Source organism: Carassius gibelio, chromosome B18, assembly GCF_023724105.1.
Source record: "Carassius gibelio isolate Cgi1373 ecotype wild population from Czech Republic chromosome B18, carGib1.2-hapl.c, whole genome shotgun sequence".
Classification (NCBI taxonomy): domain Eukaryota; kingdom Metazoa; phylum Chordata; class Actinopteri; order Cypriniformes; family Cyprinidae; genus Carassius; species Carassius gibelio.
Window position 1 is genome coordinate 1,082,376 of NC_068413.1, and position 26,037 is coordinate 1,108,412.

Sequence of the window (26,037 nt, forward strand, 5' to 3'; positions counted from 1 at the left end):
TGAGTCTGTGATCTCCGCGCGCATCGCGCACGCGCACTGCCACTGTCCGCGCTCGTGCGGGGCCCGTCCGTGACGATCCAGCGGCAGTGTTAGCTAATGGCGGCTTCGGTGTTGCTCTCCGCGGAAAGCCCCGTGCCATCGTTTACAGTCGGCCACCACGCCGGAGCTGCGGCGGCGGGAGCTGCTCATCACGGAATATCCATCGCTCCCGGAGCCGCATCCTGGAGCCGCTCGCTGGACCGGGCGCTGGACGAGGCGGCGGCCACCGGAGCACTCACCCTCAGCGGCAGGAAGCTGAAGGAGTTCCCGCGGAGCGCCTCCGGACACGACCTCACCGACACCACACGCGCCGGTAACCGTCACATCCCGTCCCCCTTTAACCGTTATAACCGTTAAACCGTCCAGAAGCTCAGCTAGATCCGCGGGGTCGAGTTTAACTAGTTTACACGGTGTGTGTGACTGATGTAAACACACGGCTGCGTGTCTCCGCTCCTCATCGCTCATTTGTGTCCAAGAACCGACCGTTACAGAAATTAAGTTTGTGTAAAGTTGAGTTTAACTCTTAAACTTCTCAGTCGTGGTTGTGTTGTGTTTTATATCTTTGAGCTCTGTGTAGCTTATTTGAGACCCAAACATTAGGGTTTGATTGACAGGTTAAGAGGTTTATGATGTTGTTATTATTGTTCCTCCTCTATGCCCCGCCTTCTGAAACGCGTCTATTTTTACAAAGCTCATCTTACGGAAAAAGCGCGGTGTGCTCTGATTGGCCAGCGATCCAGTGCGTTGTGATTGGCTGAATGCCTCAAGAGTATGAGGCAAATGTTCGATTTGGTGAACTGGTTCAACTGGTTAAGAAGATCCTGTTAAATAGAAATCCGGACATCACTAGATGAGACAAAACCAATAAAACCCACTACAAATGAGGCATTTGTTGCATCCAGTTTGGACATAATTACTGATTATAATGACTTATACTGTCCTTTTACGCATTGCGTATCATGCTGCTTAAACATAAAACCATGTCTGCATTTGAAACAACAAAGTAAAAGGTAGTAGAATAAAAAGTAAGCTTTTTTTCTTTGCATGAACATTTAGGCTGTGTTATGCAAATCTTCCCACATAGTGATGTAGAGATGTGGGGGCGTGTTCAAAGAGGTGTTTTATAAAGAATAACTCTTTGGATTTTAAACTTTAGTCGTCGTCTTGCACCAAGAGCTTGTTGAATTCCAAAGAGAAAGGAGAAATTTAAATCACATCATATTACGCCTGTAAATTGTTTCATATTTGCGTGGAGAAGTTGTTTAATCATACGAGATCCATTCAAAGCTTTTTATTATAATATTGGCAGGATGCTGATGATCATGTGAATCAAGGGGTTTAGAGTGTTTTTAAAAGTTTTAGACGCTGACCCCCAAATATCCTCATCCAAGGGACCCCATCCTAAAAAGAAAAAGGCATGCAAAAACCCAATTTATACTGTGAATATTTACATTTACATTAAATGAGAACAAAAGAAGCAATCAAAACCAACAAAATATGATACACACACACACAATCTTTTTTTCTTCTTTCTCTTTAAACTGCTCAAAACCTGTTTAAAAACCGCTGATGTTGATCATATGATACCCTGTTAAGAGGTTTTAAAGTTATTATTGTAATTTATTACTATAGCAGATGAACAGATGCTTCATTTATTATACCAATCTATCTATTGCCTCTCTATTGATTTTCATTTCATTGCAAGAATCGGAAAAAGGAAAGCAGTGCATGAGAGCTGTATTGGAACCCATATGTTTCTAAAATATATTGTTCTTTGCATAGAACCTCTTTAATGAGTCGTGTGTACAGTAAAACCAGTCCAGGCGATATAAACATCTGTCTGAAGGTGTTTACAGTGTTTTAAGTGTTAAATCCTGACTACCTGATTGATCGGCATGCAGATAGACAGGTTCATTACTTTTCTTGAGTTATGATAATACCACGATAAGCTTAATGTCTCAATTTACTATTGAAAAGGCAAGATAGATGCAGAAACTTTAAAACATTTGTATTATTATTTACACATCAGCTACATAACACGAGGGTAATTGCATTGTGTAGATGCATAAGTAAGATGCATAACTCCCAGCATCTTAAACCTTTATGTCTTGGGGAATAACGCTAGTTTTACTTTATTGTCCGTTCTACTTGTTCAAGAGCGGAAAGTGGAGTTTCTTAATGCAAGTTTCACTTAATTATTACAGCCCATATGTAAATAAGCCTTGGTCTAGTAAATGTCACCCCAGAACTGTGTTTAACGGTCTGAAAATTGGAAATGGTCATCGTAGCTCAGGACTACAGCTCTGATCCTGAGAACACTTGGTGTATTGTGTCTGTGTCAATATTGATCGTCTGTGCAGTGCATGCTGGGATGCACACACATTTCTCTGATTTCGTTCTCATCCAAAGCCTGTACACAAAAATGCAGACTGTGGGAATGAACGGGTAAAATATAAAGGAAAGCTAACCCCAAAAATAGCTCTATTGCTTTGCTGTGAGTTTGTTATGGTTTGCTAATCACAGATTGTGAGTGCCATCGCTTTGTTCCTGCCAGATACTTTATGGGTTTTTTTTTTTAGCGAGGTCATTTTAGGGTAATAATAACAGATTAACATCAGCTATAAGAGGTTTATCAATGATGAATTTTTTTCTGTAAAGGCTATACTTATTAAACTTAGGAGAAGAGGTGACATCTGTGATTGCCAGAGATTGAATAAACAGTGTTTTTGACATTTACATGAGGACCTCAGACGACTCCAACCCTCAAGCAACATGTGTAACTACCGAATTTTGCAGTAGCATTAAATAATACGGACATCAACTAAATATAGACCTAATGTAGAAACTGTAAAATAGAAATTTACATTTTCTGTTATGCTGCTTAGAAATGATTTTACAAATAAACTTGATATGAATTGAATTTAGTGTTGTATGTAATGATACATAAAAACCTATTCTAACTTCTTAAATCTAAATTATACAATACTGCTAACCAGAATACAACTATGCAGACTTTTACAATTAATTAAAATGTATTTCATACAGTTTTCTTCCAAAATAAAGTTATTTTTTCAATACAGTCTAGTAAAATCGAACAAATTGCCCTGTTAAGACTAATAACATTTTTCATTTTATATAATAAGGTATCCTTCAGAGAAATAATGAACACATTTTGATGGCCACTTGTTCCAGTATATGCATCTCTACACATCTGAGATAAGACTCAGGAAAAGGCAATAGATTATCTCTACGTCTGTCTAAAACAACAACTAAACCTGTAACATATAAGATGTCTTTACACAGCTGAGTTAAGCCTGCTATTTGCCTGTTTAAAATGTAGTGTAAAGATGCAATGCTGCATAAAAGCCAGACTAAATAAAGCCTGCTCTGATCCAGTCTCAAAGTATACAGCTGTGATTGCTGTGTAAATGTATTCATGCAAGTAGAAAAAGACACACAGATGTCATTTCAGAAGCACTTCTCTGTAAATGTTGCATTACAGAGTTACACGGTAAATAATAACAGGTTTGTCAGGAAGTAGTTTAACTTACTTTTTTTTTGGTTAAAATCCTAGCGTTTCTTACAGTGTGTGAAAGCTGCACTATAAAAAAAAAATGCAGTGCTGGGTTTAATATGGGCAAACCCAGCAATTGGGTTGATTTCAACCAGTGGGTTAAATCTTTAACCCAATATACTGGGCAGTAACCCAATCTCTGGGTCTGTCCATACTTTACCCAGCACTGGGCTGTATCTAACCCAGCATTTATTCTTTAGAGTGCTAGTAATTTTAACGAGTCACAGATCTGGATGCTCCAGCTGTGGTGTAATCTAAAAATGTGTCATTGAAATGATCTGTTGGCTGTTCGTAATGAATAATTCATAGTCAAGCAGCTATTGTTGAGTGTTTGGAAGTCTCTGCTGACTTGATGTGATATTTGACCTCAGATATTTCCTCGTATGATTGCTTTGTCTGCATTGTCCTCTGAACTGTGCCTAATGTACAGGTCTCCTGCTAAGGAACGCTGTCTTCCCTCAGGACAGGTGTCCTCCTCAGAAAGCCATCACAAGGCTCTCTGGACATCTGTCCGGTCAGTGACCGCAGCAGTGGAGACCCGGTCGTCCTCGCTGACTGATTAATTAACCTCAAACCTGTGCTGTATTTAGTGGGAGTTGTTAGTTTTGTCAGTTCAAGATGATGGAAGTAAATATTTAGATCTTGCAGTCTTTGGAGATCGATGGAGGTTTGGCTGTGGATTTTAGATTCAGTTCTATTGATAATAGAATTATTTGAAGTTTCTGGTTAATTAGAACTCTTAAGGATTATTTTATTGTGATGGTTTCAACTTCTGAAAGACTCCTGTGGAACTCTTGTATATTTAAGTTATTTTTAGTTATGTAATTATTTATTTGATTATAGGCTATTAATTTATTTTCACATTTTTGTTATTCATTTATTGTTTATTTTTATTTTTTCTTTGATGGTCCTTGTATGAGAGGAGATTTAATGGAACCTCATTGAGTTTTAGATTTTTAAAAGATCAACAGCTTTTTTTTTCTTCTTTTTTTTTAATAGATTAACAAACCTTTTACGACTGAATCAAGAAATCTGTAGAACACTTTTGGGTCCTGTTTCATCTTAAAATGTTAAAATGTAAATGTGATGTTCTTTTCTTTTTCTGTTTAACTTTCCTTATCTCTCTCTCTCTTTCTTTGTTTCATTGTTTCTCTTTCTTTTACACAGTTCTTTGTGGATTTCCTTCAGCACAAAATAAAGCAAATATTGCATGTTAATATTCCATTGTAACTTGTAATTCCAAATATTGTCAAAGAGGAAAAAACTTTTTACCAAATCTCTAAAAGTTGAGTAACTATTACATGTACTATATACCGAAAATACTTTTTTTTATGTTACTGTAATGACAGCTCGGACTGAAATGTGCTGAATACAGTCATGTGTCAAAGATGAATTGAATGAAGTTTAGTTTTTCTTTGATTGTTGTTGGATTTTGGTGCTGAAATGTTCTCTTCAGTCCTCACTCTGGACTGAGGTCATGTCAGTTTACTTGTGAAGAGTCAGAGACAGAGCAATCACACACTTTCCCACGCCATGCTTTGTTTTGAACAGAAGCTCTTGGCGTTATATAAGCTGGCAGGTCAAGTTCAGCTGAAGACCTCTTGGTTGCAACATGATGAGCACTTACACATACACTGACTGTCTTCTGCTCTCAAACACATCTCAGACAGAAGAATGAGCTCGTCTTTATTCTGCAGGATGAGGTTTCTGTGCATTGTTGTCTTCATGGTGACTTGATGTGTCCATGACAGAAAAGTGCAACTAAAAAAACAAGAAACTGCATTAAACTTACAGGTTGTTGCTTAGTGCATTGTTCACGTAACTTGTAGGAACTGTTATATTTTGTGTCTAGTTTAGTGTGTATTTATTCTGGGCTGGGTGATATATTGAATCTTCATGATATGCATTGAACAACAATTTAAAGCAGCATTACACTTATTGTTTTTATCCTTAAACCCTTTTTATACCCTATATATATATATACAGTACAGACCAAAAGTTTGCAAACATTACTATTTTTAATGTTTTTGAAAGAAGTTTCTTCTGCTTATCAAGCCTGCATTTATTTGATCAGAAATACAGAAAAAACAGTAATATTGTGAAATATTATTACAACTTAAAATAATAGTTTTCTATTTGAATATACTTTTAAAAAATAATTTATACCTGTGATGCAAAGCTGAATTTTCAGCATCATTCCTCCAGCCTTCAGTGTCACATGTAACATCAGTCGATCACATGATCATTTAGAAATCATTCTAATATTCTGATTTATTATGAGTGTTGGAAACAGTTCTGCTGTCTAATATATTTGATCAATAAAAGGTTAAAAAGAACTGCATTTATTCAAAATAAAATAAAAAAAATTCTAATAATATATTTTCTTTATTATCACTTTTTATCAATTTAACACATCCTTGCTGAATAAAAGTATTGATTTTATTTAAAAAAAAAAGAAAGAAAAAAAATTACTGACACCAAATTACTGACCAGTAGTGTATATTATTAAAAAACAAAATAACAATATGATTGATGAGCAGAAGAAACGTCTTTCAAAAACATTAAAAATAGTAATGTTTCCAAACTTTTGGTCTGTACTGTATATGTATAAAGATTAACTGTTTAGGGTTCTAACTGTATTTTACTTTGAATCAACTTGGCATCTGTAGCCGTTTCAATGTGATGGTTGTTCTGACTAGAGAATAAAAGTATTCTTTCATTTTAGACTAGAAATATAAGTAGGCTTCTTTTTGGTGTTATTTTGCAGTGTGTTTTATTGAAAAGGTTTATGAGAGAGATATTGGATCTAGAAGGAATCCTTCGAGGGAGATGCAGGATTGAAGATGATTGCAGTGAGTCTCGTCTCGAGGCCAGAACTGATGACTGTTGTGCACAAGCACGGAGGAAGTGAAGTCATCTGGATATTACGGTCTATATTTGACCGAGGACACGAGTCAGGCTGAAATACTGTCTGGCGCTGGTCACAAATAGAGGAAATATAAACCAAAAACGAGAAGAAGAGATGCACATTACATCGCCGTTGCTCTGATGTTGCGTAATACTTGTGCTCAAACATCTGCTTGCTTTATTGTAACAGTGTGTGTGTGTTTTGGGTTCTCCGTAATGGATCGCTGCTGTGTTATAGGAAGCAGACGTTACAGTCAGAAGCACTTCCTGTCTTCCTCATCCGGGATCTCACTGTTATAAACATCATCCGTACATCCACACACCTCCACAAACAACACACAGGCTGCAGATCTGATTACACTCAGGTTGTGTTGCCAAACACTGATCTGTAGGTTTTATGTAATATACATCTCAATATTTATCTATTTGCTCGCCTTCTTATATCCTTTGTGCCAGTTAGTATATTCAGATGAATTAAAATGTTCATAATGTTTTTAAATACACATTTGTGTCATAGTTTTTGCTATATTAGTATATTAAGAAAATGTAAATGTTGAGAAAAAAATATATAAGTGTATTTAGAGAGAACTGACAAAATTATTAAAAAAATACACATTTTTCTTATTTTTATATTTTAGTTTTTTTTTCCTGTTGAAGTTTTTATTGTTTCTATCTAGCCATTTTTGCTATTAGTATATTCAGAATATATAAATGTATTCAAATTTTATTATTATTATTTTTTTTTTTAGAAAACGCTGATATTTAATATTTTTTTTAATGCATGTTCATCTTTTTTCATTGATTTTATGTTGTGGTTTTTGCTATTAACATTATCAGAAAATGGTCATATTTTCAGAAATACAGACACGATATTGTTAGAAGTTTTTAATCTTATTAAAAGTGTTTTAAAATGTACACACAATTTTTTTTAAACATGAAGTGTATTTACATTTATGCTATATAATATGCATAAAATGTAAATAGATTCATAAAATGACAAAAAAAGGTCAGAATTTATTAAAATAAAATTCTCATTTGCTTTATATTGTCGTTTGTGCTATATTTGTATATTAAATAAAAAATCAAAGTAAAATGTATTTATAAAATACATACATAATATTTTTAAAGGCTTTGAAAAAAAACTTATTTTTCATTGTATTTCTATGGTCGGTTTTGTTGTTGAACATCAGACACTGTAGAAGTGAAATGCAAAAAAATAAATAAAGTGAATGTTAAGATTAGACTGTTCTCAGAACAAACTTTTTCAGGTAAGTTCGTCCCTCTGAATCCTCTCAGTGTAGAAATGAGTTTTGAAGCACCAGTGAAGTTATACTGCCTCTCTCATGTAATCCAGAACAGAGGAATGGACATTTATCTCACTCCTAGAGTCATGGGGTCCCTTGTGTGCGTGTTTGTCCTCTGGGTTTAAACTCTGTGTGTGTGTGCTTGCATGCTATTATATAAAGAGTTTCTTGAATGTCTGATGAAATCAATCAAGGCAAGATTTCTGGCTTAGATCAGACATGGATCCTAAATCTTTATTTTTGAAGGCACTTTGTTTACCCCTAAGCATGTACTAAAGGGTTAAACAAAGTAATATGAGATTATGAATCTGATATGGAGTTATTGTGGGATTGAAAGTGGTCTGGAGCAAGTGAGAAATGAAGTATCAAGCATCTGTATATGCACCAGAAGTGCTGTTATTATATTTAGATTTAAAATCTAATGCATGTATTGTGGCTGCATCTAATTGATACCTTTATGTATGCATTTTGTAATTTGGTCATGCATTTATTATTTATTTCAAATTAAATATAAGCGTGCATACGCTCAGTTTCTTCTGCATTGATTTGAGCATGCATTTTGTATTTCAAATGAATTAAATATAAGAGTGCATTGATTTGAGCATGCATTTTGTATTTCAAATTAAAGTTTGACAGCCTTAATTATGCATATGTTTCACTGGCTGTTTTGAAAGCAATCATATGTCATACTAAGGAGAACCAAACTTGAATTCTGCATATAAAGTACTGTGCAAGCAAACATTCAGAAGGGGTCAGGGACTTGTTCCTGCTGGCTGCTAGCTGACAGGTGGATAGACCTGGATAATGAGTGTGCAATGGAAATGTCAGTTTTTCCCCGCTGTATCATTATGTATCTAGCCAAGAGCTCATCAAGCACGCTTATACATGACAGGTGTGCAGGCGTCCTGGATGCCAGACGTGTGTTTCTCATCGTCTCTTTCTCTGTGCTCTCAGATCTATCACGAAACAGACTGACAGAGCTGCCGGTGGAGGTGTGCATGTTTGTGTCGCTGGAGAGTTTGAACCTGTACCAGAACTGTCTGCGTTCACTACCAGAGAGTCTGATAAACCTGCAGTCGCTCACCTACCTAAACATCAGGTCAGATACACAGACACAGCATATAACATAACGCTGGAATATATCTGACCATTTGAAATGTTACCACAGCTGACGGCCAGCGGTGTTTTAACACCGAGTCCATTTGTTCTTACAATTCATGATTTGAGATTTAAAGGGATAGTTCACACAAAAATGAAAATTGCCAAACTTTGTCAGAATCCAGTAGAGAAATACAGATGTGTGCTCTTTTGATGAAGACCAGTAAGAAACCAATTAGTGCTATTTTTAACTGTTATTGTATGCGATGTTTTGAATCAGCTTTTAGTTTTCATTTCAATTTAACTTTTTTGTATATATATTTTAAAATGTTAAGTAATTGTACTTCTTTTTTTTCAGTTAGTTTTCAAAATAAATGTATTAATTTTAGTTTGAGTTGATGTTTTTCATCTAGTAATTGTATAATATTTGTTTACATTTAAATTACATTTAATGTGGTTAACATTATTATTAACATTTAAAAAAAAATGTTTTTAAATACATATTTAGGATATTTTGATGCCTAAATCTTGAGGAGAGTTTGCTTTTACTATTCTGAGTAATCCGGTCATGTTTTGCTTTTGCTTGGTGGCAAATAAAATAATTTTTTTTTATATAAAATACAGCATCAATACAGTAAAATAAAAATAAAATGTAATATATAAAATGTAAAATAAAATTTTCATCTAATATTTATATTTTTTATTTCATTTAATAGCTATCGTTAGAGTTGCAAAGGGGTGGAAAATGTCCAGTAAATTTCCAGAAACTTTTCAAAATTCCAAAAAATCCTGGAATCTTTCCAAAATGTTCCACCTTTTTTTAACCCTAGTTTTAGTCCAGCACAGCAACACTGTTATCAGCATGAAATCATTCAGAGCTCTGTAGTAGCTGCTTTGCCCTTTCCAAGTTACTCAAGTACCACTCATATTTCCTTCAATCTAGTAATTCATCCTGCGAACAGTTTCTGATTCTCTTGTTTTTTTGTTTTCTCCTTGCAGTCGGAACCAGTTTTCCACTCTCCCCGCTCATGTGTGCCGTCTGCCGCTCAAAGTCTTGATCGCCTGCAATAACAAGCTGGTCTCGCTGCCGGAGGATCTGGGCAGACTCAGACAGCTCACAGAACTGGTGTGTGGAGCAGCGCTCTGCACTCGTCTTCACATGTGATGCACTCTCTCTGATGCACATCACTCATCAGTTCTCTCTCTCTCTCTCTCTTCAAGGACGTCAGCTGTAATGAGATCCAGACGCTTCCTCCACAGATCGGTCAGCTGGACGCTCTGCGTGACCTCAACATCCGCAGAAACCACCTCGTTCGCCTGCCTCCAGGTCAGAAACTCAAGCACCTGCACCTGAATGAAACGAGGAATGTTTGTTTGTGTGTTGATGTGTTGTACAATACAATATAGTACAATATAGTATAATATAAGATTGCATATATTCAGTTTGTTCTGCATTGATTTGAGCATGCATTTGTATTTCAAATTAAATATAAGAGTGCATACACAGTTTCTTCTGCAATGATTTGAGCATGCATTTTGTATTTCAAATTAAATATAAGAGTGCATATACTCAGAGTCTTCAGTTTTTCAGAGTTGGCTGAGCTGCCGTTGGTCCGGCTTGATTTTTCCTGTAACAAGATAACGACAATCCCAGTATGCTTCCGCAATCTCAGACACCTCCAGAGCATCATTCTGGACAACAATCCTCTCCAGAGCCCACCTGCACAGGTGAAACACATTCCTGATTTGATCCAAGAAACACGTCACTTTATAATAGTAAAAATAATTTTTTATTGCCTTCAAGAAATGTTCTCCGCTTAATCAGAATCTTGGTTATCGGTGTGTTTTTCAATTTTTTTCTAGATCTGTATAAAGGGAAAGATTCATATATTTAAATATCTGAATATGGATGCATGTAAAGCAGCATCAGACCTTCCAGACTACGACAGAAGACCAGTGCCTTTCGGATCCTGGTAAGAACTGGCTTCCTATCTCTGGGTTCTGTGAGCATAAACTCCTCCTTGGCTTTCGCTCTCGCATCCACATTCATTTGAGCCGGTGTTTATCGGCCGTATCTCAGAGGACACGCAGAGCAGATAAGAAGGGAGGGAAGGGATAGCACACAGGCAGAATGAAAGCTTGGTATGAAGGTATGAAGAGAGGAGAGATTGCAGCTAAACCGGATGACGGTAGATGAGATGATGGAGAGATCAAACTTCTCAACAGGAAATTTGACTGAAGCTTATATGTGGATCTTGTATACAAGGAGCCACAGTGATCTTCAAGAGGTTTTGTGGTAAAAGCATAATCTTTATAAGGATACATACATTAAGTGGTTACAGATTATAATACCTCAAATGTTGCTGTTATTTTTCTGATAAACTAGGTTATTATTTGTGTTGGCAAAAATTTATAAAATACAAAATAAATTATAAAAAAAAAAAAAGCTAAATAAATGGGCGAAAAAAACATCAACTTGAGGTCAGAAAATCTAAAACTTGAGCTAAAGTAAAATAAAATACATAATATAATAAAAAATAAAATAAAATGTAAAAAATATCAACTTGAGACCAGGAAATACAATAAATAAAATAAAATAAAATAAAATGTTTAAAAAATCAACTTAAGGCCAGGAAATACATTAAATTAAATTAAATTAAATTAAATTAAATTAAATTAAATGTTTAAAAAATCAACTTAAGGTCAGGAAATCAAAAACATGAGCTAAAGTAAAATAAAATACATAATATAAAATAAAAGGTTAAAAACATCCACTTAAGGCCAGGAAATACATAAGATAAAATGAAATGAAATGAAATGTTTAAAAAATCAATTTAAGGCCAGGAAATACATATTATAAAATAAAATAAAATGTTTAAAAAATCAACTTAAGGCCAGGAAATCAAAAACATGAGCTAAAGTAAAATAAAATACATACTTATAAAATAAAATAAAATAAAATAAAAGGTTAAAAACCAACTTGAGGCCAGGAAATCAAGGACTTGAAATAAAGTAAAATAAAAATTAAATAAATGGGGGAAAAATGCACAGACTTGAGAGCAGTAAATCAGGGACTTTGAGATAAAGTACAATAAAATTACATTTAAAATTAACTAAAGGGAGAAAATACCACAGAATTACATAGGAGGAGGGACCCAAGTCATATCTAGACACCAGACAATTTGAGAAAAAAACATTTTCCCTTCTCTTGTAGGATGATATGGTCAGACCTTCAGCAGACTGTTTCTTTGTTTCTTTTTTCTCTGATCTGTCTGTCTCTCAGTGCAGAGGATTTGTATTCTGGCCGACCGTACGGCGCTCTGGACTCCGGCTTCAACAGTGTGGACAGCGGAGACAAACGGTGGTCTGGAAATGAGGCAAGTGCTATTCTGATCACTCGATCATCAATCCGCTCTATCCATAATGCATTTCATTGTCCTTTTCTGCCTGTTCCCCATCATCTATCCTTTCTTAAAGCCTTCAGACGAGTTGTCAGACTTGTCGTTGAGAGTGACGGAAATCACCAGAGAGCAAAAACAGAGACGAGATCGAGAAAGAGAGTGTGAGGATCATCGGACAGTGTCTCACATGACCAATGGCACATGTAAGATCTAGTGCGAGTCTTCCAGTAATAAGATCTACAGGATTTCAGTTTTAAATCACCTTGTCGTCTCTTTCTAAAGTGGAAGCAGAGCTTGAACAGATAGACTTCATTGACAGCTGTACAGGGGATGATGAGGAGGAGGATGGGCGGAGCCGTAAAGGGGCGGAGCCTGTCAGCCTCAGCTCACAGTTCATGGCCTACATTGAAAGACGGATCACTAGAGAGGTTTGCATTACTGATGAATGTCTGATCACATGCATTTAGTTGTAAACATGAGAATAATGACAGCTTGACTTTGTTTCTAGGGTTCACCCGTGAAGACCAGCCCGTCCAGAGACTTCAGAACTGATGATCCCAGACGCCAAACCTCCTTACAAAACCGGTGTTGAACTAATTCAACTTTTTTAAGTGTTAACTACAATGTATAATATACATTTGCTCTCCTCCATAAGCATGTCTGTTTCCCCTCTGCTTTGACTAGCTGGAAAATCATGAATTCAATCATTAGTAATATGATTTATTGCTTTACCAGTTTTTACCAATAGGTGGCACTGTTGTCAAATTGATGTGGCTTTGTTAGTGTTAGGTGAAAATGAATGACACACATGAAGTTTGGTGTCAATTTGTCAAAGCTTTGCAGAGATACAGCATCCGATGCCGTTTGGCACCATGCCATCAAATTCATTTATGCGGTAAACGAAGATGATTTGGGTCGAAATTTGTGAAAATCGGATCAGCGCTCTAGAAGGAGTTTGAAAAAGTAGTTTTTCAGCGTAATTTGTATAAATGTTCCCAGCATGATATAAGGAATCTGTCAAGACTAGGATTAGTATAACTAATCAAAAGCTATTTGGATTTTTTGCAATTTCATTATATATGAATAACCACAAGGTGGCGCCACCACAAAACTTTTTAAGCACCAGGTTCCGTAATGATATGCCAAAGAGTTAATAAAACACAGCATTTTTGACAACATTATTAATGCTTGACATGGGGAAATTGGGTAATGTATGACTGAATCTGAAGAGAAAAATCTTATTTTTAATTTTTTGAGGCCAAACTGTTCATAAATTATAAGCAAAAATGCATGCAAACTATGCATGAAACCTTGTATTCCATAAATGTTTTCCATCATAATTTAAAAATGATCTGAGCTAAGGGATTAGAAAAAATAATAATTTAGATTCTAAACTTTAGTTGTTAGAATAAACATTAGTGCAAATTTGGCCAGTTGGTGGCGCTAGAAGGTTTGACTTAGAGACTCCAAACTTGCTGTGGTTAATGTTGAGACTGTCCTATACCTTCATGCCAAATTTGATAACTTTCCCGCAAGGGATTTTATGGACCAACATAGACTTCCAAAGAAGAACGGCAACTATTACAATGGGTGCCACTACATCGAGTCTTTGCCGCTAAACAATTAAGAATTAGAAATCAAACAAAGAAGTTAAATATCTAACAGTTGTTTAATTGTTGTCTCTTCAGTGGTGGGTCAGAACCAGCGGTCACATCTTCATACGCTCATAATCAGGTGAGAGTCCCTGTGCGTTCAGACCTCATCATGCAGTCAGTGAAATTTACTCTGAAGTTTACCGAATTTATTCTGGTTGTGTGTCAGCGCTCCGCTGGTGCGGCGTCGTGTTCTGGCGTCGGTGTGGAGAGAGTGAGACGGGAAGCTCAGCTGGCGGCTCTGCGGTACGAGGAGGAGAGACACAAAACAAGATTAGTGCAAAGAGACGGCGTCATGAACTACGTCAAGGTACACACACACATACACACGATTATTAACGCATTCGCAGAAAAAGTGCTGCAAACTCTTTCAATTAGAAAAACATTGCTCGAGTATGATTAGAAACACAATGAATCGGTAAAAGCAATTCACAGCTTTGAGTTTACCTGTTCGGTGTGATGATGTTTAATATCCCCAGCTAAATGTTTGTTAGCAAATGCTTATCTAAAACAATAAAAAATGGGTATTACTGAGGAAGATTCATCAATTTACTCATCAGTTACTCATCCTCAAGATGTTCCGAGCATATATGAGCTTCTTTCTTCTGTTGAACACAAAAGATGATATTTTGAATAATGTTGGTAAGCAAACAGTTGACGGCACCCATTGACTTCTATAGTATGGGAAAAAAATACTATGGAAGTCAATGGGTACCGTCAACTGTTTGCTTACCAACATTATTCAAAATATCTTCTTTTGTGTTCAACAGAAGAAAGAAGCTCATATATGCTCGGAACAACTTGAGGATGAGTAAAAGATTAACGTTTTAAATTTTGGGTGCACTATCCCTTTAAGTCTCGTCTACTAAAAGCTTTCCAATAGTTATCTAAATGTGACACTGGAGCACAAAAAAATACATTGTATTGATCAAAATAGATTTTTATTTTACGCCAAAATAAATTCGGATACTTAGTAAAGAAAATGTTCCATGAAGATATTTTGTAAATTTCCTATCGTAAATATATCCAAACTTAATTTTTGATTAGTAATATGCATTGCTAAGAACTTCATTTGAACGACTTTAAAGATGATTTTCTTAATATTCAGATTTTTTTACAACCTCAGATTCCAGATTTACAAACAGTCGTAACTCATCCAAATATTGTTGTATTCTAGCAAACCATTTTTCAATATAAAGATTATCTAATCAGTTTTCAGATTATGTATAAATCTCAATTTCGCTAAATTTACTCCCATGACTAGTTTTGTGCTCCAGGCTCAAAAATATAATGGCATTTAGTATAACGACATCACGATGCTCTGAAGGGCGAAAATGGATCTTTAGCGTCCAAATCCCAATGAAAACTCTCCTATATATGTTCTAGAGATAGGAACTTGATTTTCTGTCTTGTGTTTTCAGCACAAGTCGTCTCCGAGCCCTACGACACTCAGTCCGACAGACAGTGAGGTGAGTGTCTCCTTCACATTCACACAGTCACTTCCTCCCATCCATCACTTCATCCTGCTGTGTGTGTGTGAGTGTGTGTGTGTGAGTGTGTGGCGCTGTAGTCATATGCACACTGTCCCACCCCAGACTCTGTACCCCTCCAGACGGTCCACTCACACAGATGACTCCGCCCTCTTCCTGGTAAGAGCCAATCAGCTCAGATCATGCTTCATCCTCTGCACATCCTCTCATTTCTCGTGTGTGTTCACTTCTCTATTGCGCTTTTATAACTTTGCATAATGCATTAACATGATTAAAGGTTATTTATAAGCCGTTTAAAGTTGCACTCAGTAATTAAAAAAGCTGTTTGTGGCTCTTGTGGCTAGAAAAAGCGGTTTTGTTAAGATATGACCAGCCTTATCTTCAAACTTATAGTTAGTACTATCTAATTATTATTAAAAATTGCTGAGTGCATCTTTAATATTAGTTCTGCTTCTCCCGGCGAGCATCTTTAACACGCCTGCCCTGCTTTTTGTTTTGCTTCTCTTCCTGTCTCTCTCTCTTTTTCTCTCTGTCGTGTTGGTTCTGTGTCAGAGTGAGTTTGAGCCCCTTCTGATATTTGAGATAGACACAGACACCAACACTATAAAGAAGAGGCCAGACCCTCACAAACAGGTGAAACACACAGACATGTTTACTAGCTGTCTATAGAGAGACCTGCAGTACCATTCACTGCTGTTGATTAATGAGGATTCACAATTAGTGTGGCTCATGATTAGGGTTAGGGTTTTAAATTACCCCCAAAAAAACTTTGTATTAAACTCTTGCATGTTGCAAAGCTACTCACACATTTTCATTATTAGTTTGTTTGGAGACCGGAGATGATCTGCATCACTAGATGCAAATAAGCTTAAAATGGATGTTGTTGTTTTTTGTTGACAATTTCTTTCTCAAATATTGTTTTAAGCTAGTAAATTAAATAATAATATAATGTGTTTGTTTGTTTGTAATTCGTAGATGATCCACCACCGTTACTTTTTTACTAATACAAATAATCTTATAACAAATATTGTCAATATTAATAATTTTTTTAATTTTGTTTGCAGAGATGATTTACCTATATTTTATTTCTGTACATGAAAATACATTTATAATGGATTTTTCTGGATGATTTTACTCTCGAAAATTATTTTAGGCTTGCTTGTAAATGTAAATAATCATTTTTAGTTATTTGTTTATTTGTAGCCTGGAGAAGCTCCACCTCCATCACTTTGTTTCTATAAATGCAAATAATTTTATTCTGCAGATTTACTTACATTTTAACAATGAACATTATCATTACAACATTGTTATTTTTTATTTTATTTAAGCTGATTATGCATCCTAAAAGAAAACATTTAACATTTAAATGTTTTTCCTTCAGCATTTTCAGTAACAAACTTTCTCTGTTTATTTCCTCCTAATTCCGCTGATCTGCCTCCATCACTTTATCTGATGCAAATAAGCTTATTGTGGATGATTTTGCTTTCATAAATCCACTACACAAAGACCCTGCCTTTGCATCTGATCTAACTCCGTGACAGAAGTGTGCAGAACGCAGTAAATAATGAGTTTAATCCAATGCCAAGCATTGAATAACAAAAGATCTGTTTTCAGCTCCCTGGTTCATGTTTTTGTGTCTGACTGTGATTTCATGAGCAGTATTTCTATTTCATATATTTCTCTGTCCTTCTGTAGCAAGGGGAAGATTATGGCTCGCTGTCTCCCTCCGGTATGTGTTTGTTTAAATCAGGCTTTATCTTCCTCTTTCCTTCTGTTTTGTCATTTAATTCTTTGCCCCCACATCCCATTGTGACTTTTTTGCTGGTCTTGCAGCCCTCCAAACCCTGACGTACCCCATCCAGAGACCTGAGAGTTATCTTTTCCGCCTCGGACAGAGAGAGGAGAAGAAAAAAGGTTTGTGTGTCTGACGCAGTCAATTGCTGCATGTGCGACTTTAATGATGCATGCACTCAAAGTGTTCTTCTAAAGAAGAGATCTGACTACTTTAGAGTACAAATGTTTAAGCATGTAATGATACTCATTTTATAGCAAGAGTTTGGACAGGAGCCTTTTCTGTTCTTATTTAAAAATTGTGTTTTTATCTCTGTTGCAACAGTTTTGAAGGTGTGTCTAAAATGAGTGGTTTCCTATGTAAAGTGCATGAATCGCTGTCAGTATATATTTTAATGTTTTGTTATATTTCTGAAGCATTGCGTGTTATCAGTTGCATAATAGGAATACAAGTCACTGAAAAAGAGGCAGCGTTGTTATTGTTAATTTAGTCATTTACTGTATGTAGTTATTTAGTTAGTATTATTTTGTTCATTTAAATAAAAAAAAATTAACAAAACGAGTAAAACTGAAAATATAAAAATAGCTTTAATTATAATGCTATAATAGTGTATAAATAGTCATTATAATCTCACTGAAGAGTGGGTAGTTACTGTAGCTCTCTGTTACACGCGTGTCAATCATTGCTTCTTGTGTATGTAATTATATGCAGGAGAATCAGGCACACAGAAGGCGGAGCCAGAGGAAGCCACGCCCACACATAGCCCCACCCCCAGGGGAGAGGAGGCAATACTAATAGAGCAGCTGAGAAGGGTGCGTCAAACAAACTGCTGTTACATCTATTTATTTATTTATTTATTTATTTTACACTACCAGTCAAAGGTTTTTCAACATTAAGAATTTAATGTTTTTTTTAAAGAAGTCTCTCACCAAGCCTGCATTTATTTGATCCAAAGTAAGGCAAAAAAAACTGAAAAAAAATTGAAATATTTTTTCTATTTAAAATAACTTTTCTATTTGAATATTTTTTTTAAAATGTAATTTATTCCTGTGATTTCAAAGCTGAATTTTGAGCATCATTTCTCCAGTCACATCATCCTTCAGAACTCATTCTAAAATTCACATTTACTGCTCAAAGCATTTATTTATTATTATTATATAATTTTTCAGGTTTCTTTGAATACAAAGTTCAGAACAACAGCATATATCTGAAATACAAATCTTTTGTGACATAAATTTCTTTATCGTCACTTTTGATCAAATTAAAGCATCGATGCTTTAAAAAATATCTATTTTTTATAATATCTATATTTTCAAACAGAAAGCAGTTATTTTTAATAGTAAAAATATTACTGCTTTTACTGTATTTTGGCTCAAATAAATGCAGCTTGGTGAGCAGAAGAGACTTCTTTAAAAACATAAATCTTACTGTCTTGACTGATAGTGTGTGTGTGTGTGTTTTCTGCTGTAAGTCTTGTTTTGTAACCCTGTAGAACATCGAGTGTCGACTCAAGGTGTCTTTACCCAGTGATCTTGGGGCAGCTTTGACTGACGGGGTGGTCTTGTGCCATCTGGCCAATCACGTGCGTCCCCGATCCATACCGAGCATCCATGTGCCCTCGCCAGCAGTGGTGAGAGACTCTGCCTTCACTTGAGTTAGCTTTCGTGCACGGATTGCATCGGTTTCATGTCTTCTGTCTTCCCAGCCTAAACTGACGATGGCCAAGTGTCGACGAAATGTGGAGAACTTCCTCGAGGCCTGCCGCAGAATTGGAGTTCCTCAGGTATTCTTAAAAACCAAAAAACTACTGTTTCATATTTGTTTTAAAACTAGCATCTCTTGCTGTTTCCTCTAGTGCTAACTCTCTCTCTCTCTCTCTCCCTCCATTCCCTTCCATTTTAAAACCATCATCCCTTCATTGTGTTTTATTTGAACGCTCGTTTTCCTCCTCGTCTGGTCTCTCCTGGCAGGATAGTTTGTGTTCAGTGGGTGATGTCCTAAAAGGGGAGGCGGCTTGTGTGTTTAGGCTGGTTGAGGCCTTGCTCTCACTGGCTCCGCCTCCCTTTCACTCCGCCCCTTCTTCCCAGCTGGCTGGATTTGCCCTTTTCTACCTGTCAATCATGTCGCTGCTATGTGCTCTCTACTGCCACCTGGTGCCAATTCCTTAAAACACACTTCCATGTTGCTAACTGCACTGAAATAGCCAGTTGTTTGTCTTTGTGCACAATTAAACAATAGCTGGCGTTTTACGCACACAGATGTTGCATTAATAGTGTTTTCTAGTGCACATAATCAATACTTCGCTAAGCTCCGCCCCCTCTGCATCAAGTTAGGCAGGATTTATAAAATAACATTCATGCAAATTTCATGAAAGGGATACAATTTGGTTTAATGGTATTAATACATATACTGGAATTAATTTTGATGAAAGAATATACTGTTTCTTTAAATTAAATTATCTGCACTACTGTTCTGTTTCAAGTTAGGAAGATTTATTTTAATATTTTTGGAAAGAAGTTTCTTTTGTTCACCAAGGCTGCATTTGTTTGACCAAAAATACAGTAAAAATAGTGAAATATTATTACAATTTAAAATAAGTGTTTCTATGTAAATATCTATTAAGCAGTAATTTATTTCTGTGATGCTCCGCTGTATTTTCAGCATCATTCCTCCAGTCTTCAGAGTCACATGATCTTCAGAAATCATTCTGATGATTCAAGAAACATTTCTGATTATTATCAATGTTGAAATCAGTTGCGCTGCACAATATGTTTGTGGAACAATATGTTACTGTCACTTTTGATCAATTTAATGCATCCTTGCTGAATAAAAGTATGAATTAGAATGAAACAAAAGATAAGATATGATTGGTCGGTTATGTTCTAAGGCGGGGCTTAGCAGAGAAGCATGTGAGAGTGTTTGTGAGTGTGTAGAGAGCACATGTCCATAGAAAAATCAAAGCTCCATTGAAAAGCACAAAAGTTGGGTGGATTCGCCCGTTCAGCCTTAAACAAGACGACAGAACAAGCTGCTGAGCCCTTTACTGAGCATCAGTACAGCTGCACATTTCCCCAAAGTGTGCTGAAGTGTGTGATCACTCCCTGAGGCGTTGAGTTTCCGAGGGTTTGCCTGAATAAAAAGAAAGAAAGAGTGGAGCATGCCAAACCATAAACTCCCTGTTTTATCCCTTTGTGCCTTACTGTGTGTTTGTCACTGTCTTCAACGTCACACTTAACACAATAGTTCACCCAGAAATAACAATTCCTCACCTGCTTGTCATTCTGAGCTGCTTCCCTCCATGAAACACAAATGGAGAAATGTAGGTGCCTGCCTTCTCTGGTTTGGCTCCAGGATATTGCATAAATTCAAAATTAATGATTAAATTAAATCATTAAGCTTGCGGACGAATATTGCTGGGGCTTAGAATAATTATAATCCTTATTAAAAGAAATAAAAAAAAATGTTGCTCATCAGTTAAGTTTGTTTATATTAAACTAATTTCTTCGGTTAAAAACAATGAATTATTTAATTTAATATTATACTTGTTACAGTGCAGCACAATAATATTAATATTTATTAATTAACCAGATGTTTTCATCCAAAGTGACTTGTTTTATAATATTTGTATGATTTATTTATAATAATATTGTTGCTGTGTTATCAAAATGCAGTGCTTAAAAAAATAAAAATAAGAAGAATACTTTCTTCTTGTTAACACAGCTCTGCTTGTGTTTCATTGAGTGAATATTGATATGTGGAAAAAAGCAGCTGAGACTTTGTTAAATATCTCCTTTGGTGCAGAAAGTAAATCATACACATTTGAAATGATTTAATAACGTCAGAATTGGACTTTTTGGCTGAACTAACGCTTTAAATCGTTAGGAAACCTCTCTTATTCCTGCAGTTCTCCAGCGTGTCGTCAGTCGTCCGGTTCATGGCTGTTGTTCACGAACATCTATACAGTGTGATATCTTCCTAACACACTTAAGAAACACAGAGTGTGTGAGCATTTGTCTGTCAGATTTGTGTGCCATGTTTTCTACAGTCCTCTGCTTTTCTACAATAAATCTACACTCATGTATCCGCTGTAGATGTGTGTTTCATCACTAGTTCAGTTGTGCGTTGAGTCTGATATATGGCACCTCAGTTTGATTTATCTCTGATGTTTTCAGGATGATTTACTTCGTTCAGATCATTAACTCAAAGCATGTGTAATAAAGCCTCTATTAATACTTCAGTTCATTTATAGTGACAGACGAGTTAACGCTGCGTTCTTGCTTTTTCCTCTTCTCTTTATTGTCATGATTATACTTTAAGTTCTTCCTTGGTTGTACCTTATCTGTTTTAAGTTTCTACATTTTATAGTTCACCCAAAAATGTAAAGAAACGTGTTGAGGCTCAGGCCAGCCGAGATGCAGATGAGTTTCTTTCTTCTCCAGAAATGTAGCATTTCATCAGTGTCTCATCAATGGATGCTCTGCAGTGAATGGGTGCCGTCAGAATGAGAGTCTGATAAAAACATCACAATAATCCACAGCACTCCAGTCCATCAGTGAACATCTGGAGAAGACACAAGATGAGACAAACTGTGATTCTCATTCTGATGGCACCCATTGATGAGACACTGATGCAATGCTACATTTCTACAAACCTGATGAAGAATCAAACTCATCCTGATCCTAAAGTTTTAATTTTGGGGTGAATTATTCCTTTGATCATTTCATTTTTTTTAAGTTGTGTCAGTTTTATAATTTGTTTCTCCATTGACCCTTTTCATCCTTTTTTATTTTTTTCGCCCCTGCTCTGTGTGTGTTTGTGTGTACGTCTGTGTGTGTGCATCTGTGTATGTGTGTGTACATTTGTGTGTTTGTCTGTGTGTGTGTGTGTGTGTGTGTTCGTGTGCATCTGTGTGTGTGCGTGCGTGTGTGTGTGTGTGCGGCCGCAGAACCAGCTGTGTCTCCCGCTGCACATCCTGGAAGAGCGAGGTGTGTCTCAGGTGGCCGGGACGGTCCGTGCGCTCCTGGATCTGGCTCCTCCGAAACACACGGCGTCCCCGAGCACGACCCCCACCAGCCCCAGCTCCACCTCTCCACTCGCTCTGTAGACATCTCATCCCTGCAGGACCACAGATCTCTGAGACTCCTTTCTGTTCTCGAGCGCCTCACGAACGGTTCTGTAAGGGTAACACACACACACACTCCCTGCTCTGTGAACACACACACTCTTCAGACCCCGACCAGCCTCAGACAACAGAGAAGAGACGACTGACCAACACACGTGTCCACAGACTGCTTTGAAACTAGATTTCATTTTAACAGCTAGTTTAACACCTTAATATCTCTATTATGGGTGGTGTTTATTCTTATTTTGTAATATTATTATTATTATTATTATTATTATTATTATTATTGAGTTGGCCAAAACTACCCAAGCTTGTGTATCCGAGAGTTACATTGGCTGGTGTTTTAATCTCACAAAACCTGCCGGTCACATTTCAACCTGAAATAAAGTTAAGATATTATACTTGCAGAAATTGAAACACATTTTTAGGGCCTTTAAGATTTTTGTGACATTATTTTCATGACGTGAGAAACATGCTCTCATTGCAAAAAACAAAATAAATTATCACAATGCAGAAATGTAACGCAAAGTAAATTCTGCATTACTTGTATATATATATATATATAAATGCAGAATTTACTTTGCATTATAAATGTAGTTTTTTGCATTATATAAAGTATTGAAACACATTTGGTTTTTGTGAAAATTTTCATGACATGCAAATCAGATTCCCATCATCACGATGCAAACTTACAATGATATATTATTTAAATTGTAAAGTATTTAAATGTATTAAATTAGCTATTGTACATTTGTACATTTCATTCGTATCGCTGTAACTATTGATTAATGAGAATTGCAAAAAAAATTACCATAAATTATCCAAATGCATCATACTAATAAGCATTATTTTTCATGAAAATGATGTCATAATGCAAAAAAATAGATAGCAGCAGGTCACTGACTGAAAGACACTAATTCACACTAATTCTGTCACGAGTCGAGTTTTAGTGTGGAGCCACAGGGGACACTTTAAGTGAAGAAAACTTCAAACTTTAAGAGCTACCTTGTAAAACTGAGAGGTATTTTAGTGCTAGAACGAGGTTTAACACAATATAATGGGCACAATAAAACTAAATCTGATATATGTAAAGATGTTTGAAACAGTAAATGAATGAAACACTTATTCTAGTTTAACAGCCTTGGAGCTGATTTCTGTTGCTGTCATGGGTTTATATGTAACTGGTCTTGCATGCAAGGGATTCTGGGTGTTGGGAGTTTGGACTGAAATGGGACGGCAGTGTAAAAATGTTTTTTTTTTTGTATTTAACTTTTTTATTCAGATTGGTATGTGACCACCATTGCATGGCTTTGCTTATGATTTGTCTACCAATACAACACACATCTAATCCATTGTTTAGAGGGGTGTGTGTGTGTGTGTGTGTGTGTGTGTGTGTGTGTGTGTGTGTGTGTGTGAGCCTGAGAAGCACAGATGTCTTTCCAGAGACAGTTCCACACAGTTACTGAAAGCATGACCAGGTCATTTCACAAATGTGTATATATATATTTATATATATATTAATTTTTCATAACAATTAAGCACATGTTTACTATAGAATCATATATTATTTACATAATGACAATTTTAAAACAAGTTTAGTTAATTGCATTATAATGTGGTGAGAAAATATTTTATTATTTAATTTTTTGGCATTATTAATGCTGTTTTTTTTATTAAAATAAAAGATAATACGTTTTTCATTATAATGGCAACAATTTTTTTATTTTTACATTTTCTCTGCATTATAATGCTAAGAAAAATATTATTTAAAATAAAAAAACATTTGAAAACATTTATTTTAAATAACCGTCTTTGCATAATAAATATATAGTAAGGTAAAAAAAAACATGTTTTAAACAGAGCTAGTCTTTGTTTGAATCAAGACCTCTCCACGTGTATAACGCAAAGAAAATAAACATGTTTTTAAATGTTATTTTTTTACTTTTTTATATTAGTATTTAATATTAGGTCTTATTAGGTCTTATTTTTCATAATATTTTCTTCATCATATAATATTTTGTATCAATTGTAAAACCTGTTGCAAAAATGTGCTTATTTATTATGATAAAAAAAATAAAATGGCCTACTTTTTCTTAATGCAAAATATTCTTTTTAAATGTTTCTAATTTTTATGTTGAAGCGTGACCTGGATATGTTTTCATGAGATTCACCCGAAGATTCATGAAGATAAAGCAGCTTTTATCAAACTTCCTCATCTGTAATATGACAAAAACTCATTAAAGTTAGAGTCATTAAAGTTTCTATTTTAACTTGCTTTTTTAGAGACTGATGAGTTTTTATAAGGGAAGTTCCAAGCGGATTATTGCGAAAGGTTTTGTATAGTTGTTCTAGAGTGTTTTTCTCTTTCTCACAGATCATGTGGTTTCTTCTGCAGGGTTTGTCTCTGCGTGTCTGTACAGTAAATAAATACATTCCATACGTTTACAAGTATGAACCACGAGCACCTCCTGTGTGCTTCACACGTTTGCCCGGACATGAGCTGCGTATTTTCACTGCCGTTTAGTTTCTGAACACTTCTCCCTGCAGAACATTTTGTAAAGTTTTTACTTTTGGAATAAAGATGGTCTGAACATTTGGATTTGTGAAACACGTGAATAAAAAAAGTTCCCATTTGTGCAGTCTTTCATTTATTTGCAAACTTCTGATTTGGATGCAACGGTGAGATCTGTTTAACACATTTTGATCAGCGTCTCTTTATTCTCATGCAATAGTTTAAAAGCAAATCAGCATTTCATCCTAAAAATGTGCATGCATGGATACAAAAGTTTTATAATTCTTGACTAGATTCTGTACTTCTGTTAGATTGCTGGACATTTTATTCCAGAATGGTTTTTTTTTATCTTCAGAAGATAATGGTGAGTATTTAGAGTTAACACACAACTCCTCTGCACTCACTGCTGAGTCCTGTCACCATGGCAACACCAGAGCTGTCACTCAACACATGAGAAACAATGTAACAGTGTTACTTATTCAAAAGAGTGACTCAGATATGAAAAACATAACTTAATTGAATAAAAACAACCATCATCATTTCTGTATATATTCTCTTACAGAAAAGCATCTGTTTCTTAACAGTGATTATATTTATATTAATTTGACATCGAACAAAGAAATAGACAAAGAAATACATAATATAATAACAACTTGTTGATTTTTTTATGATTAGTTTGATGAATTGAAAAAGTAAAAAAAAAAAAAAAAGTGTATATATATATATATATATATATATATATATATATATATATATACTTCCAAAAACATATTGCTGTTAATGTGTATTATGGGATATTTGGTTGTTTTTCAGTCATTATAAATAATTCTGAAATGGCAGAATAGGGAAAAAAAAACATGATTAATTTTTTTTTTTACAACCTGATATTTCTGAATATATATATTATAATATAATATTAAAATAACTATTCACTCAGCAATTGCTAATAAAAATAAAAAAGGCCTATATGATAAAGATAAGACATGATATTCTTTTAAATAATAAAATCTAAAGATTTTAATTTTGGGACATTTAAGTTCAAACTAAGTTCTTTTTAGTTAGTCCTTTACTAACAGACTGTTTGTTACTTGTGTAATATTCTCATTCAGGTCAATATCATAAAAGCCAACTTTTTCTTCTTCGTTT

General features: G+C 35.3%; 1 protein-coding gene across 2 annotated transcripts; it reads left to right on the forward strand.

Annotated features, from left to right (window-relative positions):
* Positions 1-43: 43 nt before the first annotated feature.
* Positions 44-25,014, forward strand: LOC127977632 (DISP complex protein LRCH3). Of its 2 annotated transcripts, none has more exons than XM_052582613.1 (20): positions 44-352; positions 8,779-8,923; positions 9,922-10,048; positions 10,144-10,249; positions 10,514-10,650; positions 10,786-10,895; positions 12,206-12,299; positions 12,400-12,526; positions 12,606-12,751; positions 12,832-12,908; positions 14,012-14,057; positions 14,145-14,285; positions 15,397-15,444; positions 15,571-15,624; positions 17,161-17,194; positions 17,299-17,379; positions 17,969-18,069; positions 18,750-18,887; positions 18,963-19,040; positions 22,203-25,014. In XM_052582613.1, exons 1-20 carry the CDS (start codon positions 97-99, stop codon positions 22,359-22,361), a joined length of 2,205 nt encoding a protein of 734 aa, XP_052438573.1. In that variant the 5' UTR covers positions 44-96; the 3' UTR covers positions 22,362-25,014. The 2 variants fall into 2 exon arrangements, with proteins under 2 accessions (XP_052438573.1, XP_052438572.1); XM_052582612.1 differs by lacking the exon at positions 22,203-25,014 and adding an exon at positions 19,228-21,338 and having other exon boundaries at positions 55-352.
* The last annotated feature ends 1,023 nt before the right edge of the window (positions 25,015-26,037 follow it).